The 16950-nt window shown below is 37.9% G+C and overlaps 4 protein-coding genes across 6 annotated transcripts; 1 reads left to right on the forward strand and 3 right to left on the reverse strand.

Annotated features, from left to right (window-relative positions):
- Positions 1-933: 933 nt before the first annotated feature.
- On the reverse strand, positions 934-6725 carry CPL3 (C-terminal domain phosphatase-like 3). 2 transcript variants are annotated; one of them, NM_128914.3, is made up of 12 exons: positions 5708-6725; positions 5447-5582; positions 5313-5368; positions 5153-5213; positions 3723-5036; positions 3007-3645; positions 2786-2932; positions 2435-2703; positions 2235-2346; positions 1891-2148; positions 1763-1809; positions 934-1677 (listed from the first exon to the last, which is right to left on the reverse strand). In NM_128914.3, exons 1-12 carry the CDS (start codon positions 6328-6330, stop codon positions 1614-1616), a joined length of 3726 nt encoding a protein of 1241 aa, NP_180912.2. In that variant the 5' UTR covers positions 6331-6725; the 3' UTR covers positions 934-1613. The 2 variants fall into 2 exon arrangements, with proteins under 2 accessions (NP_180912.2, NP_001325202.1); NM_001336459.1 differs by having other exon boundaries at positions 5447-6725.
- Positions 6726-7514: 789 nt separating this feature from the next.
- Positions 7515-9226, reverse strand: AT2G33550 (Homeodomain-like superfamily protein). The gene is made up of 3 exons (NM_179882.2): positions 8432-9226; positions 8299-8343; positions 7515-8023 (listed from the first exon to the last, which is right to left on the reverse strand). The coding sequence occupies exons 1-3, from the start codon at positions 9018-9020 to the stop codon at positions 7713-7715; spliced, it is 945 nt and encodes a 314-aa protein (NP_850213.1). The 5' UTR covers positions 9021-9226; the 3' UTR covers positions 7515-7712.
- Positions 9227-11133: 1907 nt separating this feature from the next.
- Positions 11134-13587, reverse strand: BUBR1 (BUB1-related (BUB1: budding uninhibited by benzymidazol 1)). Of its 2 annotated transcripts, none has more exons than NM_128916.3 (11): positions 13252-13587; positions 13104-13163; positions 12843-12987; positions 12597-12754; positions 12431-12515; positions 12272-12338; positions 12135-12195; positions 11843-12017; positions 11663-11748; positions 11502-11588; positions 11134-11406 (listed from the first exon to the last, which is right to left on the reverse strand). In NM_128916.3, exons 1-11 carry the CDS (start codon positions 13449-13451, stop codon positions 11343-11345), a joined length of 1188 nt encoding a protein of 395 aa, NP_565767.1. In that variant the 5' UTR covers positions 13452-13587; the 3' UTR covers positions 11134-11342. The 2 variants fall into 2 exon arrangements, with proteins under 2 accessions (NP_565767.1, NP_001189668.1); NM_001202739.2 differs by having other exon boundaries at positions 11137-11406; positions 12272-12341.
- Positions 13588-14303: 716 nt separating this feature from the next.
- Positions 14304-16785, forward strand: GALS1 (glycosyltransferase family protein (DUF23)). Its single transcript, NM_128917.5, has 2 exons — positions 14304-16029; positions 16222-16785. The coding sequence occupies exons 1-2, from the start codon at positions 14894-14896 to the stop codon at positions 16574-16576; spliced, it is 1491 nt and encodes a 496-aa protein (NP_565768.1). The 5' UTR covers positions 14304-14893; the 3' UTR covers positions 16577-16785.
- The last annotated feature ends 165 nt before the right edge of the window (positions 16786-16950 follow it).

The following is a 16950-nucleotide window of genomic DNA, read 5'->3' on the forward strand; positions in this document are numbered from 1 at the left end:
GCTAAATCTGTAAACTTTAGACAGGGGAAAAGAATTATAGTTTTCTATGAACATGTGATTAATATTGAGTTATTTGTACTTAATTGGATATCCCTGCTAAACAGTAAGATCCACACACACACAAAACAAAAAAACAATCCCAAGACCAAAAAGTTGTGTCTTTCAATCCTACGACACTTTTGTGTTACTACCATCTTGATGTGCGTTTGTATATAATATACCATGCTAATTTGGTTTGGAAGTTACACAAAAAGACTTAGGTCAGATTGAAAAGGGTCTAAACTTTGGAAGAAAAGTTCATTAACATAATTAGAAATCAATATGTGATATGATTCACAAGACCACCTTCTCCCATAGTTAGCAAAAGCTAGCTTGTTTGATTAAGATTCGAGAAATGGGGCAAAAGTGTATGATGTGGTGGGGACTATTAAATTAAAGAGCCGCATGCCTATAACACAACCACTTCTTATGTGGTATCACCAATTTCATACCTTTTGTCTCTCCCTTTTCTCTTTATCTTTAGTGTATCAAATATATGCTAACAATAGGATAATACTATGATATATTTGATATTCATGATAAATTTAGCAAAGATACTCTCGGAAGGATTCACCCTTAATAGAATATATACTATATATATTGAATTTGTTAAACCAAGGTATTACATTAATTTCAAACTCCAAATCATCAACTCGGTAGAGGCTGCGTGCAAGATTTTGTTATATGGAAGATTTGACTTTCACTAGAAATACAATCATTTTGGTCTTTTAAAATTAGCATTTTTGGTTATTATAGTCTTCACATAATCGAATCGATTACCCAAATGGTGCAAAAGCATAGAGAGATCCTGAGGATTAATTTCTGAGTTCTTAAAAGTTTTTTTTTTGTGTGTTCTAAATATTCATCAAAAGCATCAGTACCTGCAGAATGAAATGACGTGCCAAATTCCATTCAGTCATTTACCAATTGATGGTACCCTTAATAGTATATAGTCCATTGTGGTTTTACGGTTAATAATGATCCATTACCAATAACTTAGACGTCAAGTAACTGTTTAATGTGGTCTCTGTTTGTCATACTTAATGAATTTGGTTTCTCCACCACATTTAATTCTGGGGATTAGTAAGGCATATGAACATTTCAATTAAAGCTTTCTTCTCTTCTCTGTTGCCTTGGTACCCCATCAGAATTGCTTCCGACAAGAGACATAAATACCACAACAAACATTTATCTGACCGATCATGAATCAACAGATGAGAACCAAAATTGAACATGATCCTCTCCTTTGACACGTGACCTTGGCACATCATACTTTCTAATGCTGGGTCTCTCTGGTGTTATTTTTTTAGATTCAGAGACAGACTAGTTTCCTTCACCATCCCAAAGTAAGTAGATCTACTCTAGACCATTGATACAATGTGGAGTTCGTTTTGTTAAAAGCCCCCAATACCTTTGGCATTTTAATGAATTCGCTTCTTTTGGGGCAAAAGAATGTGTATGTACCCCGGGGCCTAGCCTAATCAACCCAATATGACTTATTGGGTTTTCAGGCCTTCTTAAGTCTCAATTCCACCAAATGGTGGGGATTTAAGAGGGCGGATCATGGATTTGGTTTACGGGTTGATGGCATATAAGTTCTCATTTGCTCTCTGGTACAGAAAAGCTGATGCTTCCACCCTACACTCAGACGATGAAAACTATTACAATCAGGAATAGACCAGTTTTTTTTTCTATCTTTAAGAGGAGACCAAGAGGGCCTTACCAGCCAGGATGAACAACAAATCTACCTCTGGTTAGTGCCCAATTTACCTGCTCAAACAGACACATTCAGAATCTCCCCAATGATATTTCTTCTGTGGCCCAACAGTTAAAATTTGCAGACTTCCTTACCTTGTCGGTTCCAAGAGAATTTGTGACAACATGAGTGACATGTTCATCCACCTGGGTTGTGCAGACAGCACCAAACTGCTCAGCAGTTTGCCACAGGGGATGCAAGTGCGGTTTGGCTTCACCCACTGGGATTATCCGACTAAATACAATCCTACAACCAGCCAATATCTTTCGTTGCTCAGAAGCTAAAATATTTCTCACATCAACTTCATCTAATGAAGTGTGCGAGAAGAAATTTTGATGTATTTTCTCAATAACCTGCACAGTGAAACCATGTGATGATGCTGAGATCCAAAACGAAGAGTAGAAAATAACATAACAAGGTGCATAGACAAAGTGCAGACCGCTAATGAAGATGCCAATGTGCCCTCCTCAGGTACCTCATCACGATCTAACTCAAGAAGAGAAGGACCAAGAAGCCCAAATTGCCGTCTACTACAAGGGAAATAAAGATATCTGCAAAACAAGATAATTAACATCAGCAGGAAAATATTATACAGTAAGTACTACGGTCTCATGTTAGCCATAGTGTGAAAGATGATACCTTTCAACAGCTATTAAATTCATTTTGTGTTGAGGCCACACTCGGACAGAGTCATCTATGATCACCACAGACGATTCCATACCCATAACTCCTTCTAAATCTTTGCTCTTAGGTACTCGTTCGTCTCCATCAAGAGGATCTCCATCATCTCCTTTCGATATGACCCGTCCATTAAATAGAACCCCTTTGGGATCAAGCAGCTTGGCCATCTCTGTAGCATACAATTTGTTTCCCATAGTGTAAAGATGTAACTCGTACAGCTTGCTAGCCTGAAATTCACAGGAATATTTACATTTTAAGTCTTCCACACGTAGTTGAACAGTAGTAAGATAATATTATTAACTAAGTCACCTTCTCCAAAAAATTCCAAATCCCTGGTCTTAGTTTAGTCCACATTCCCATGTGCAGGAAACGAAAGAGATGTCTATATGGTTTCTCACGATCTTGTTCTTCCTTCTTTCTTAATATCTCCTCGTGGCGGGATTCAACCTCATTAAACTGAAAACGATAGAAACAAAAACTTTAGAAAAAATATAAGAAAAGTAATCAAACCAGAAGGAAGATAAACTAACCTTAGCTGAATTGAGAAGGGTGTGGTCTATATCCAAGACAAGAGAGAGCTTTTGAGATGCAAACATTTTATTCTGTTCCTCTAACCTACGAACTCTCTCTCTTTGAATAGCTACTCTCTGAATGTCATCATATCCTTCAAATAGGTGTTCCACATCTCCCCAACTGTTCATGGAACGAGTGGGACCAGCTGCAGCCGTTACTGATGCTGCTGAAACTGACACATCCTCATCCTGGGCATTGGGATTTGAAGGATTATGTTTAACATCTCTCTCCGTCTTAAGCTGTACCGAATGCATACTTGCTGGGGGATTGCCAAGTTGTTGTGATACGACAACCATATCAGCAATACTTTTCAGGTTTTTGGTGAATTGTGTTGAAAAGTCTGGTGTCTTCCCACTGAGAAGTTCACCCGAAATTTTCATTTTGCTGGTACCATTCTGGCTAATATTTTGCCGTGGATCAAGCTGGGGAGGTGTTTCCAAATCTTCTGCCTTACCCTTCATAGTCAAGGTTCCTAGAGTGGAAGGATCATTCACTTTGGTCTGCTTTTCCATTGAAGAGTCCGTTCTTTGAAGAGTACTTCCATGCAGGATTCGGCGAGGATCACGAGGTTTCATGCGAATGCTTCCAGATTCGGCCTGAAAGTACCAAAAAATAGTTGGAGAAAAAATTGAAAGAAAAGGTTCTAGAATCCCTATATATAAAGGATACTCACTGCAGGGGCGTTTTGGGAAGAATCCTGAAGTACTCCTGAGTTTAAAGAATTAGCAGCTAAAGCATTTGATGCAGGTATACTAAGCGGTGTTGATACCCCTGGTTGTACGGAAGAGCCAGGGAGTTGTGCTGCTCTTCTTGGATCCATGGGTTTCTGAATAGCTTTTTCAGGTACCTTTTGTCTTTCTCCCATTTTCAGGAGATTCAGTAGCATTGTAGGATTTACTGCAATATCCTTCAAAAGGGATTGCAATGATGCAGTATCAGTTGAAGCTGTCCGTACTTTTTGGCTCACAGAAACAGCACTCGTGGGCATAACACTTGATGTCATAGATGTTACACCGTTCTCAATTAGCCTGGGCTTGGATTCCAGTTTTAGAAGTCCCGATGATTCTGTATCCTCTAGCCAGCCACCAGTTCCAGCTGCTTTTGGTGCATCCGTATCACTCTTTTGTCTTTTCCATGCAGGCCCATCAATTAAAAATTCATCAGCGGCTTTTTGTTTTCTTGGGTTCACCAAGTCTGCAGAAAGCTCTACTTTTGAAAGATTTCTAGCGTCGCCAGACGAGTACGAATAAATGGTTACATTGGCAGCATCAGGTTTCGCAAGCCTTAGTCTTGGATCTCGACTCTTTGCAGAAGGTTTCACTGTCTGATCAGAGGCAGTTGGTGCAGAAATAGCATGAATTGACAGATGATGTGGTGGAACAGTGCTAGAAACAGAATTTGCAACAGGCATGCTTCTAGAATTAAAATTGGAGGGCAGAGGAACGTCTTGCCCATAAATTAGGTGACTCCCCGGGTTCGAGCTCTTAACAACAGAACTGGAAACCTCTCCACCAACGTCTCCATTGCCATCATTAGGTTCTCCTGATGGGGTTGGGCTTGGAAGGTCATCTGTCTTAAACACTGAATTAAGACCAAATTTTTGCTGGTAGGTAGAAACTGCTTTACGGGCATCACTCTCATATGAATAGACTTTGGCACCCTCAGTCGTTTGGCTCTCTCTACCAACGGGAAAACCTGGTCTAACCATTGTATGGCGACCATTTACAGGTAAACTTGGTGTTGTTTCCCTTGTGGGCGACGGAAGGCTGTCTGCATCATGATCCTTATGAAGGTCTAGAAGAGGCAGCATAGGCAACCTACTCCTTAAGTAGGCGGCTCCTCGATGTGTACTTTCTGAAGTCAGCTTTTTGGCAAGAAAAGAATCACCATTACTCGGCTGAGTCATTTGATTAACATTCTCTTCACTGCTGGTTCCAGCAAAAACTGCAATAGCAGAACGGCTTAAATCCTGATTCATGGTCTCTATCTGCAAAACCAAGACATGTACTTATGTAAGACGAGAAGGCACTCATCCCAATGTTTGGAACAGTGGAAAAGATTTTGACTTGTGCTACTTCAACAGGTAAACCAAAGGAAACGCACCTCATTTTTCTGGTTGAATGAGAGAAATTGGGAAAAATGGTCATTTACAAGAGTCAGCAATCTGCACAAGAAAAACCAAAAATAATGTGAGCAATCAAAGGACTCCAAGAAGCATCTTTAATCAAAGGCTGGCACAGTAAAAACACAGATTCACAACAACCTTGACATAGTCTCCTTATTACGCTCCTTGGAAATATTGTTCATCGAGCAAAACACCTGAAAGATAATAGATTAGTTACATAAAACCGTAAACGTAACAGAAGATTGAGGGAAGGGATCTTGAGTGGCACATACATAGTTAATGGTTTGAAGAGAAGCAAATGACAATTGAACTAAAGTATCCCTCTTCGGAAAATCATCATTATCTGAAACCAGCTCTCGCAAAGACTCTAACGCCCCCAATATTCTGGAACAAACTCCTTCAAATCCGCTGAAACGAAACAGAACAAAACATGAAAAGAAAAAAAAATCAAACTTCACTCATCAAACTCTGACAGATGTTTTAATTTTTTTCATCATCATCATCTGATCTCTCCATTCTCAGGATAGTCTTACGTCTGTGCTTCTACCAACGAAGTACTCTCCAAAACACCACGAATTAGTTTCACTTTCTTCTCCAAATCTCTCTCCTTTAGAATTCGATCATCTTCAACTTTATCAGCACTTATCAACACAACAGATTCAGTATCCTTCTCAACCAAATTGTCATCAGAAGCATTGTCGACCAAATCAATTTCACCTTCCTCCAACTCACCTTCTTCTTTCTCATCATCACTATCTTCAATCACAATCTTATCACTCTCTCTTGGTTCATAATCCATTACCAAACCTTCATTAAAAGGTTTGTTCTGCACAGCTCGAGCCCAAGCTAAATTAGATAAACCCGAATTCGCATATGGACGGTAAGCAGGATACTGAGAAATCAACTCCTCCATTGTCCAAACCCTAGAGTTGCCATTAGAACCACCACCACCTCCTCCTCTTCCTCCAGCCACAACCCCAACATCGACGTCTCCGCCAACATCGGCCGTAGTAGTAGTACTCTTGTGCTTAACTTCAATCTCAGTGTTGACAGAATCAGGAATCTCACCTTCCTCAACATCCACCATTACCATCAAGTTTTCATCGTTGCCCATTCGAATTAGGGTTCTAGAACAACCAGATCGAGCTACAAGCATGTAAAAATCTCAAAACTTTGCTCAAAAACGAATCCAAACCCGATTCAGAAACAAAAACCTTGAATTCGAAAATCGCCCACTTTAGTCCCCGGTCCAGAGAAGAGATCTCCAAAACAGAAAAAATTAGGGTTCTTCTCTAATTTAAACGATTCAAAAAACAGAGATTCAAGTTAAGGAAATGTTTTGTCAATTTAACTCTTTTTTTTTCAAAGATTCACAATTTCGAAAATTCCCAATTCGAGATCTACCACCACCTTTGAGAGAACAAGAGAGTTTTCAAATTTTCTTCTCCAGATCCAAATTTTGAGATGCTTATTATTTTCTCCGAAGGCCGAAACTTGAAGAGAATGTGAAATATAGACGAAGGGAGAGAGAGAGAAGAAGAAGGAGAATCTAGTTGAGAGAAGGAGTTTAATCTAGACCGTACACGTCAGCGATCCGAACGAGGTAAATTATGTCAGCGCGACGTGTGATTGGCGCCAGATGAGGGGTATTTTAAATGACGAAAGTAGACATCTCTGTGAATTTTCTTTACTAGTTTTGTGTCTGATGATCCAAAGTTTTTGACTCGAAAAGTTTGTCAGTTAACTTACCTCTATGGAAGTCGAAGTTCGTACATAAATTTCAGTGGTCAAATATGTCGTGCGGCTTTTATGAAACTGTTGCTTGTCTTTTTATTATAACTGACGAAAAAAACAAATTTGGACTGGAATTATGTGCATAACAACTATTTTGTGAAAGATAATCCAAAGTAATATGGGAACTTATTTGATATTTTGCATCACTGAGTTTTGGTATTAGTACAACTTTTGGTTTCAAATTCAAGCTCACGATAATATGTTAAATATAGTTCATGTTGCACTACAATCCAGACAAAAAAATTGGTTCGAGTTAGATACGGTTTCAATTTAATTTCTATAGATTATAAAAGAAGAAGTTAAAATACAGAAATTGTTTTCAAAGTAGCTATCAGATTACCAAACAACATAAAGTGGCAGATCTTCAATCTGCATATACCAAAGTCATTTTCTAACCAATTGAGTAACTATTTGTATATGTTCAAGGGTCATATGACTACGTATACCATTTAATATTATGTTATTAATCCTGTTGTTAGGGGAAGCAAGAAAGATGAAAACTCAATTTCATGCTATGCAACAAATCATCAACACATCAAGATGTTCAAATCAGTCAAAAGGTAACACTAAGGCAAATGATATCCTAAACCCGTATAAATCTCAATGTTTATATAAGATGTGTATAATAACCTCTTGTGGTGGCATCAATATTCAATCAACAATGGTGATAAATGATTGAAAAAAAAGGAAGAAGAAGAATGAGAAGTAATGGCCAAAGTGATATACAACTAACTTTTACTAAATCTACATCTTATCCGCGATTTTTGCCACAGCATCAGCGAGCTTATTGAGAACAGCGACTAAGCTATCACCGTGATCTTTTCTTTGCTCTCTGTCTAGTTTTAAGTTTAAATTCTGAACCTCAAGCTGTGCCGCCAACAACTGCCCGTTTCTTTCTAGTATCTCTATCAACTGATTCTGCATCTTCTTTGTTTCTCCTTCTTCTTCTTCCTCTTCCTTTTCACCAAAAGATGTCCGTTTACGCTTCCTCTCTTCTTGTGATGTCGATCCACCTTCCACGTTTGCTGCTTCTGGCTGTTTCTCTTTCACTCTACCTTCAAGTTCAAACTCAACATTTTAGTATAAAAACAAGAACATAGAGACCCTTCAACATAAACGAAAAGATCACACACCATAGGGAAGATTGTTAAACTACTTTTATAACACAATTTGAGATGCATTTTAGAATACGAAAACATCATTTATCTACATGACAACATAACTACATAGTCAAGACTCAAGAGAAACACACTCTAGAGCTCTAAAACTAGTTTGAGATTAGCATATAGAGCAATAGATCAAGCAAATACACACAGAGAGATAAACAAACCTTGATCTGCTACACAAGCTTCTTGCTTCTCTTTGTCTATAACATCTTCATCAAAAAAATTGAACTTCATAAGAAATGGAATCATTCTGATGAACATACAAAATAAAAACTTAAACTTTGATCTGAATTTTACCAGTAACTGATTTAGCCACCGGAGTAGAATTCAACTTCTCAGGACTTTCTCTCCGATCTAAATCAGACAACAATCCCTCGTCTGACGCCGGAGCCAATCCAAGCGAAAGAACCGGAACCGCCGGAGGAATCACACCACCGTCAACAATATCATAAACCTCCTTATCGAAAAAACCAGGAAGCTTCTTCTCTCTACGAACATCATTCCTCATAACCCAATAGGACTCAGTCTCTTCCTTAATCTGAGACTCCCATTCTTTAATCTTCTTATAATCTCCGGCGAGATTGCTCCATCTTTTCCGGCACTGAACCGGCCCACGATTTACACCGTGACGTTTACAGTAAGACGAAACAGAAGCCCATTTAGGCTCCATTTGACCCGACCCGAGAGCCATACCCGCCGCTCTCCCTCGCCGGACTCTGTTCTCCGCCACTCTCTTCCCTTGAATCAGAACCAGAATCTCTTGTCTCGTCCAACGAGGAAGTCTCGCCGTCTTAACGCCGTCATCTCCACCGTCATTTGACGGCGCGCTACTGTTCTCTCCACCGTCAACGGCGCTCACTCCTAATCCTAACTGTTCCAGAGCCATTCAAACGGAATATTCCTTCCCGTTTTGATAATTCCGTTCAAACGGGTTCCAGACTTAACGGCGTTATGGTGAGGACATCCCGTTAGCGCCGGAGAGAGAGAGGAGCTACAAATGAAAGAGCAAAGAAAAGATTTATTTTGTGAGATAATGACTTTTTAATGTATCTTAATCTGATTTTTAATTTGGTGACTGTAGATAAAATTGACCCTTGTGTTATCATTTTATTTTAATTTCGTCCCTTAAGCCTTTCATAAGGTTCATGTAGATATGTTGAATTTAAGTAGACCGTAATCTTTAATTCCTTTAGACCGTAATTAGGGATTACATGCTTGATATGGCTATTTCCTGATTTTTTTGACACATCACTTTCATCACCTCATTTTCTACGGCCAAGATCACTCTAAAAATAAAATCAAAAATTATCTTTTTCTTATATTAATAATAAACTGTATTTATTGTTTATGTAATAAAGATAATGCACATATAATTTTCATATTTGGTAATATTATGATATGGTTGTGTGTAAATATGGAGGGGGCGTAGATTATGGCAATAAACGCGCCCTTTGAGTATTTCTATTGGTTAATTTCTCTCCAACTACCATAAGTTGCTTTTACTCCATAATCCTTATATATGCGTTTTGGTCAATTTCCTCCGCCATTTATTTTTTTGGATTTTTCTACGTTTTTGTCAGCTTAAGATAATGACAATATTAGTGAGTCTCTGCTTTAATAACCTAGTGATCTTTAAGAGCCCTCAGGGTTTTTGGGAGTTCCATTACAAAAAATGCTATAAACATTGTAGAAGTTTTCAACAGTCACATATCATAATTAGTAACAGTACCCTAAATCATTTAAATGATTAAATGGGTTTTGGGACCCTTTTTGTAAACTATTTTTTGTTGCAATAAACTCTGAAACTATCTTTTGTTGGCATAATTCTGAGCCTACTTAAATGTATAAACAAATCGTAGCTAACCGTTCCTTAAAACAATGTAGACAATAAGACAACATCATTATGAAAAAGCAAATGAATGACGAGAGAAGCATGAGGAAAGCTTGCTGACGAGTAGAGATAGATATATCAATATATTCACTTTTGAGGGTTTAAAAATAAGAAAAAAAATCATGATAAAAAAAAGTTTGTTGTTTAAGGTTTGTAAGAAGAAAAGAAAAACAGAGATATCACTACTACATGTTAAGGTTTATGATTTTTGACAAGTAGAAAGAGAAACTCTAGAGCTCTAGAACTATAGAGCAAAGTTTTCTATGAAATAGATCAAATCCAAAATGGAGATATGATTTATGAAACACACATGACTAAGGGTAAACATGTATAAATCAAATCAAGATTAAACCATAATGTTCTTTGAGATGGAGAAAGAGAACCAATGCCAATGTTTTGTTCAAGCTTGCTAGTAAGAGGACATGAAACTAAAGCCAATAAAATAAAAACCAAGAGACATCGATACCGTAAATACCATTTCTGTTTGAATATAGAATTTCATCTTACGCATAGAATTTGTTTTTTGTTTTATTAGAAATCTTGACTCAGTCGTATAAATGTTTAGCTACGTACTTAATGCAATACTTTGCATTAAAGGGAACCCTTAAAACCCCTAAAGGGTAGATTGTGAAATGAAATGATGCCCCTACCACTAACACCAAATAAAATTCCCAAGTTTTTTTTTTCATTTGCCCTTGTTTACCACTCAAAGTCTATCTCCAAAATCGCATCATTCGTTTTTAATCATTAATTTAAATGGCTATTAATGCTTGATTATGTTTTATGCCCCCTCCCATCCGTTTAAAGCCACTTTATTTTCTATGGAAGAAATGCCCAATGGATTGATTATCTTTTCTAGTTTGTACCCATCCATACGTATCCATTGATTTACAATGAAACTCTAGAATTTTTCTAAAACAAAGGTACGCTAGTTGCCTAGACGACTAGACCAAAAAATTATTGGGATCACAAAGTCACTTGCCATATAAACCAATGACTTGGCCACATTTAGGGCATTATTAAAATGATTCCTTAAGTTTAATCATAAGTGGTAATCTAGGTTAATTAGTGGAAATTGATATAAAGTTTTTTTTTGTAGAATGATTACTTTAGGAGAAACAAATCATATAAGGATTGAAACAAGACAAGTCACATTAATTTCAAAACATGAAAGGCACATCATGGTACATAGTAGGATAGTATATCCCAGTACATCACAAAAACAAATCCAAATAGGCAAAAACACACAAGGAGCTTTATAGACAAAAGCTCAAATCTCAAACCATAAGATCGTGTAGAGAAGAAAGTCCAATATCATCATCGTAGGAAGCTGTTGGGTGGGAAATGTCTTAAAGGGTTCTGTCGTAGCAGCTCTGTTTCTCTGCATTTTTTTAAGTAACCATTGTTAGATCTCTACCAAGTCATGATATAATATTTGTTTGGTGAATGAATCTTTAGGGGAATTTTTTTGCTTACTTTTTTATCTCACGGCCGCCATTAAGGGGCAGAACGTTTGATGATGATGAGATAGTTTCATCATTCTTCTTCTTTTCTTCTTCCTCTCTGCATTTCAGAATCATGTTAATGGTGGAAACATGTTTTGTTCAGAAAACTTCTGAAAAATTAGTCAAACTTACTCTGTACATTCTTCTTCATCGACAAAAACCTCAAAGGTGGAAGCAGATGCTGCTGCAACAGTTCTCACAATGGGTTTCTGAGGAACCTGTGACAATAAATATAAATGCAGTTAGTGATCAATTTATAGAGATAGTATGAGCCAAGTGAGATAGTTTTGTTTAGGAGGGTAGAGGGAAAACCTTGAATGATGCCCATTTTCTAGGTAAAGAATTGTTTTCTTTGTTCCTCTCTGCTCTGCCTCCAAGCATGAGCCAACTACCAAACTCTGGTCTTGACTTGTCTGACTCTGGTTGATTCCCTGATGTGGTGTCTGAAACTGCATCTGCGTAGATAGCAAAAGGTGTCTTGGATGATCTGCAAAAGACAAAGTTGCTTACCATAGTGAGTTGCAGAATAATTTAAAGGTATGAGTTGATAGAAAATGCAGATAATGAAAACAACGAGAAATATAGAACCAATCAAACTACTTACTGATTTGGCTTTAGCTTTTTGGCTTGTGGGTTAGAACTTCCTAACGCCTGCCTTCTTGCATCTACAGAAAACATTTTCATGTAAGATAGCTTACCAAAACATTTCAGTGGTTTCCAAGTTAAGTTAATGTGACTCACTATTATCTCCCCTGGACAATAAAGTGCCAAAGCTTCTTGACGGTAAGTCATTATTCTCCTTTGGTTCCTGCTGGTAGGTAGAACATTAATTATGATTAGGAAAAACCTTAGTCCATAATGAATAGATATAAAGTGTTACAAAGAGACAAAACTTTTTACTTCATCAGCTGTGTTGGACCTTCTCATCGTTCTCACCATAAACTTCTTGTACGCGTCATTCAACTTTTCCACTGGCTTTGCATCCCTGCACAAGTTCCCACTTTCAAATCAGACCAATAACTTGGAGCCGAAACATGAAAGTAAGATTACATATCTGTTCATTTACCTAGAGATTCCAAGATTGAAGATCTCATTAGCAGTTTTGACCTTATTCTTAAACTCAATGTGCAAAGCATAAGCTATATAGTAGACAGCATGTGTCTTTCCAATCTCATTGACCTCCAAAAACTTGTAAATCACTTCCGCATCAGCGCAATGCTCCGCCTTCAAAACACACACAAAAACTATGAGTACTCTCTCCATAACAAAGAAAGAATCATCTAGAGGGTTTAATTAAAGATAGAATCATTACATATTCCAACCAGACTTTAAGATAACGAAGATCATCCTTGTAACGTTCAGAGTGCCAAAATTTACGAACACATTGCTCATATATCACTAACAGTCCTGAACATTCTCCTCCTGGTGGAAAAGCCTCTTGTACCCATTTTATACACCTTCCAAAGAAACCAATTAAGAAGCTCAGTTTACAAATTGGTCACAGCATAAAGATTGGTTCAAGAAAAATTTCAATTTTTCAACAACCCAATCAAGAATGATAAAAGGAACTCACTCTATCCATGGAGATAAAGGGTCATCTCCTTCATACTCATCAATGGCTTCAATCAAATTCCTAATTCACAAAAACAACACAAAATTAGACAAGAATCGAGCGATTAGACTAAAACCCAAGAGCAAAGATGTGAGATTGAAATCAGTACCTGCGTTTCTCGATGAGATTCTTTCTCAATTGGTGGTCAGAGTGAGATTTGAGAGCGTGGTTGAGAATACCAACATTGCGACCTCTCTTCAATGGCCGGACGTTCTCCTTGAAAAGCTCCCACTCGTATCCAGTCTCCTGCTTCGAATTAAGAAACTCTGCCTCTGGATCTGAAACCTGAACCTTCGTTTCGGCTGCCATCGTCGTTTCTTCGAGCAAATTTTGAATATCAGAGAGAATATAGCCGTTAGTTTACTCAATGAGAGAGCTTCGCAACTTTTTGCTTTGATGTACGCATACTCGGAGCGTATAGACGCTTTTGATGGGCCTAACTTAGATGGGCCATGATTTGATTTCTTAAACCCATTAAGTGGCCATCTAAACCGAATTGTGTATACTCCTACTACAAATAATCGATAAGAGAAGAAAAATGACAATGAGCGAAAGTAAAATAGTAAAAGAAATGACAGAATACACTTCATTAATTCAATTGGCTGAACAAAATAACACAATAATCCAGAGAAAATTATTTTTACTGTTTTGTTTTCTTCTAAATTAGATGGTTTTGGTCTTTTGGAGAATAACAATCAAAGCAAAAGATAAAAGAGAAGATGTACTCTTTTTTTACCTTCTTTAAATAAATTACGAGCATAATTCACTTTTTGACTTGGAAGCTAAAAAAAAGTTCATCCACAACCACAAGATGCTCTCTGTCTGTCGGTTCAACAAGGGATGATCACATACATTGCGTTACACGCTAAACCTAGTGTGCTCAATTATGAATTCCTAAACAAAACGTACTCAAGATTAGAAGTTGTATACAAAGTCTGTTTTTCCATTGTAACAACTTCCACCGACAATAAAACAGTAACAGTTTATTGAAGAAAATGAAATGAAGAAAACATAATAAAAGAATTGATATTTATGGTATCCTTCAGTTTGGGAATGTGACACACATGATCTCCTTTATTGACGTTTAAGTTTGGAAAAAAAAACAAGTCTTTAAATGCATGCAATCGTATTCGCAATCAATATACATTTTGCTTGTTATTACTAAAGTCTAAAACTAAAAGCCTTTTGCCGTACGTTTAAGAATTCCATAACTGGAAGAACAAATCATGTTTTTAATTCAAATGTTTAAAACAAAGTCTACATTCAAAGGAATTTAGAACACACTTTTTTTTTTTACTTTTTGCTGGGAATTCACAAACTCTTTAACGAGTCTATTCACATTTCACCTTTCCGTGCCCAAACTCATTCGATTTCTCTAACCGAAACTAAATCATCACCAAAGAAGGTACACCGTTACGCCAACTTGCCCAAAGGACCATGTGTCCCCACCATGCTGCCAATTGGGAGCCAGCAATACATAAAACAGACTTGATCCAACTTTTTACAAGTTAGATGCAGTGTCTTTTTCGTAAATCATAATAGATCCAAGCCCATTCTCGTATAACCTCCACCACATCACTCCTCATATCATATGTGAGACAGCCACGAGTCTTCTAATTTCTACACGCCGTGTCGGCAAAGCCTCTCGTCACTTCTCTCTGACGCTTGTCGTCACTTTTGAATTTTTTTAATTTTTAAATAATTGATAACCGAAACGGTGCGTTTTACTCACCGTCGTCGGGAAAAAAAACATGAGGAAGGAAGTTTTGCCGCCGGTGTTATCAACCACCACAGTATGTTTCGAGAAGAAACCAATAATTGCTACATTACTAGCTCTCTCTCTCGTCATGATTGTCTGGAACCTTCCTCCTTACTACCACAACCTCATCTCCACCGCTCGTCCCTGCTCCGCCGTCACCACCACCACCACCACCACCTTACTCTCCTCATCGAACTTCACTTCGGCGGAGAATTTCACCACCTCTCTCTCAACGACAACTGCAGCAGCTTCTCAGAAGTACGATTCAACTCCCTCAGATCCGAACAAACGCGTTTTCCAACCGTTCGGAAACGCGGCGGCGTTATTCGTACTAATGGGAGCTTACCGCGGCGGTCCAACGACGTTTTCCGTTATCGGACTCGCGTCGAAACCGATCCACGTTTACGGAAAACCATGGTACAAGTGTGAGTGGATATCTAACAATGGAACTTCGATTCGAGCTAAAGCACAGAAGATTCTACCAGATTGGGGATACGGACGAGTCTACACCGTCGTCGTCGTCAATTGCACTTTCAATTCAAACCCTAACTCCGATAACACCGGAGGTAAACTCATTCTCAACGCTTACTACAACGAATCTCCCAAACTCTTTGAACGATTCACTACGTTAGAAGAATCAGCTGGAATCTACGACGAATCGAAATACTCGCCGCCGTATCAGTACGATTACCTCTATTGTGGCTCGTCACTGTACGGTAACGTGAGCGCGTCGCGTATGAGAGAGTGGATGGCTTACCACGCTTGGTTCTTTGGTGACAAATCGCATTTTGTTTTCCACGATGCTGGTGGTGTGTCGCCGGAAGTTAGGAAGGTTCTTGAGCCGTGGATTCGAGCTGGGAGGGTCACGGTTCAGAATATTCGGGATCAGTCGCAGTATGATGGTTACTACTATAATCAGTTTCTTATTGTTAATGATTGCTTGCATCGGTATCGATACGCTGCGAATTGGACCTTCTTCTTCGATGTCGATGAGTATATCTATTTGCCGCATGGTAATACACTCGAATCCGTGCTCGATGAGTTCTCGGTTAACACGCAGTTTACGATTGAGCAGAATCCAATGTCTAGTGTTCTTTGCATAAACGACTCTTCTCAAGATTATCCAAGGTACTAAACTTCAACCTCTAAAACACTTATAATGCAATTCAGAATCGAAAAGTTTGGTCATAGGACTTTGGAATAATGTTGGATGGCTTATGAGCATTGTTCTGTATTTAGCTTAGATGATACTATTAGGATCGAATCTAGAAATTAGCTTCCATTTTGATTCAATTCTTGTTTTTGTTTGGGATATTTCAGGCAATGGGGATTTGAGAAATTGTTATTTAAGGATTCAAGGACGAAGATACGACGTGATAGAAAATATGCAATCCAAGCGAAGAACGCATTTGCTACAGGAGTTCATATGTCTGAAAACATTGTAGGCAAAACACTACACAAGACAGAGACAAAGATTCGTTATTACCATTACCACAACACCATAACTGTGCATGAGGAGCTTTGTAGAGAGATGTTACCAAATTCAGCCAAGAAGAAGGTGACATTGTACAATAAGCTTCCGTATGTGTATGATGACAACATGAAGAAGCTAGTGAAGACGATTAAAGAGTTTGAGCAGAAAAAACTTGGGACGGATGTGAAGAATTTCTCATGACCATAATATAGCTGTAATCTCTCTGATAAGCATTTTGTCTATAAAGGTATAGTTGTTTCTACATTACATGTATCATTTTTCATTCTGTTTTGTCCTCTTTTACTATTTCATTAATGACTTTGATCAATATTTTTGAAAATTACTTGTGTTTTCTTTTGTTATGTATTGAACTTAATAGAAATTAGAGTTACTCAAGACCTTGGACATACAAAACATCGTTGGTTTTTATTATTTTGTCGTAAGACAATAATTGATTTAGCTAAAGATTCTTAAAATCATTGACTCAATGATTCATTCGATAATAGCAAATAATTCAAAGCTAATTAGTTCTTAGTCATTGTGATTCAGTTCTTAGGCAAGACATAGGTAGCTTC

This window comes from Arabidopsis thaliana, chromosome 2, assembly GCF_000001735.4.
Source record: "Arabidopsis thaliana chromosome 2, partial sequence".
NCBI classification, from domain to species: domain Eukaryota; kingdom Viridiplantae; phylum Streptophyta; class Magnoliopsida; order Brassicales; family Brassicaceae; genus Arabidopsis; species Arabidopsis thaliana.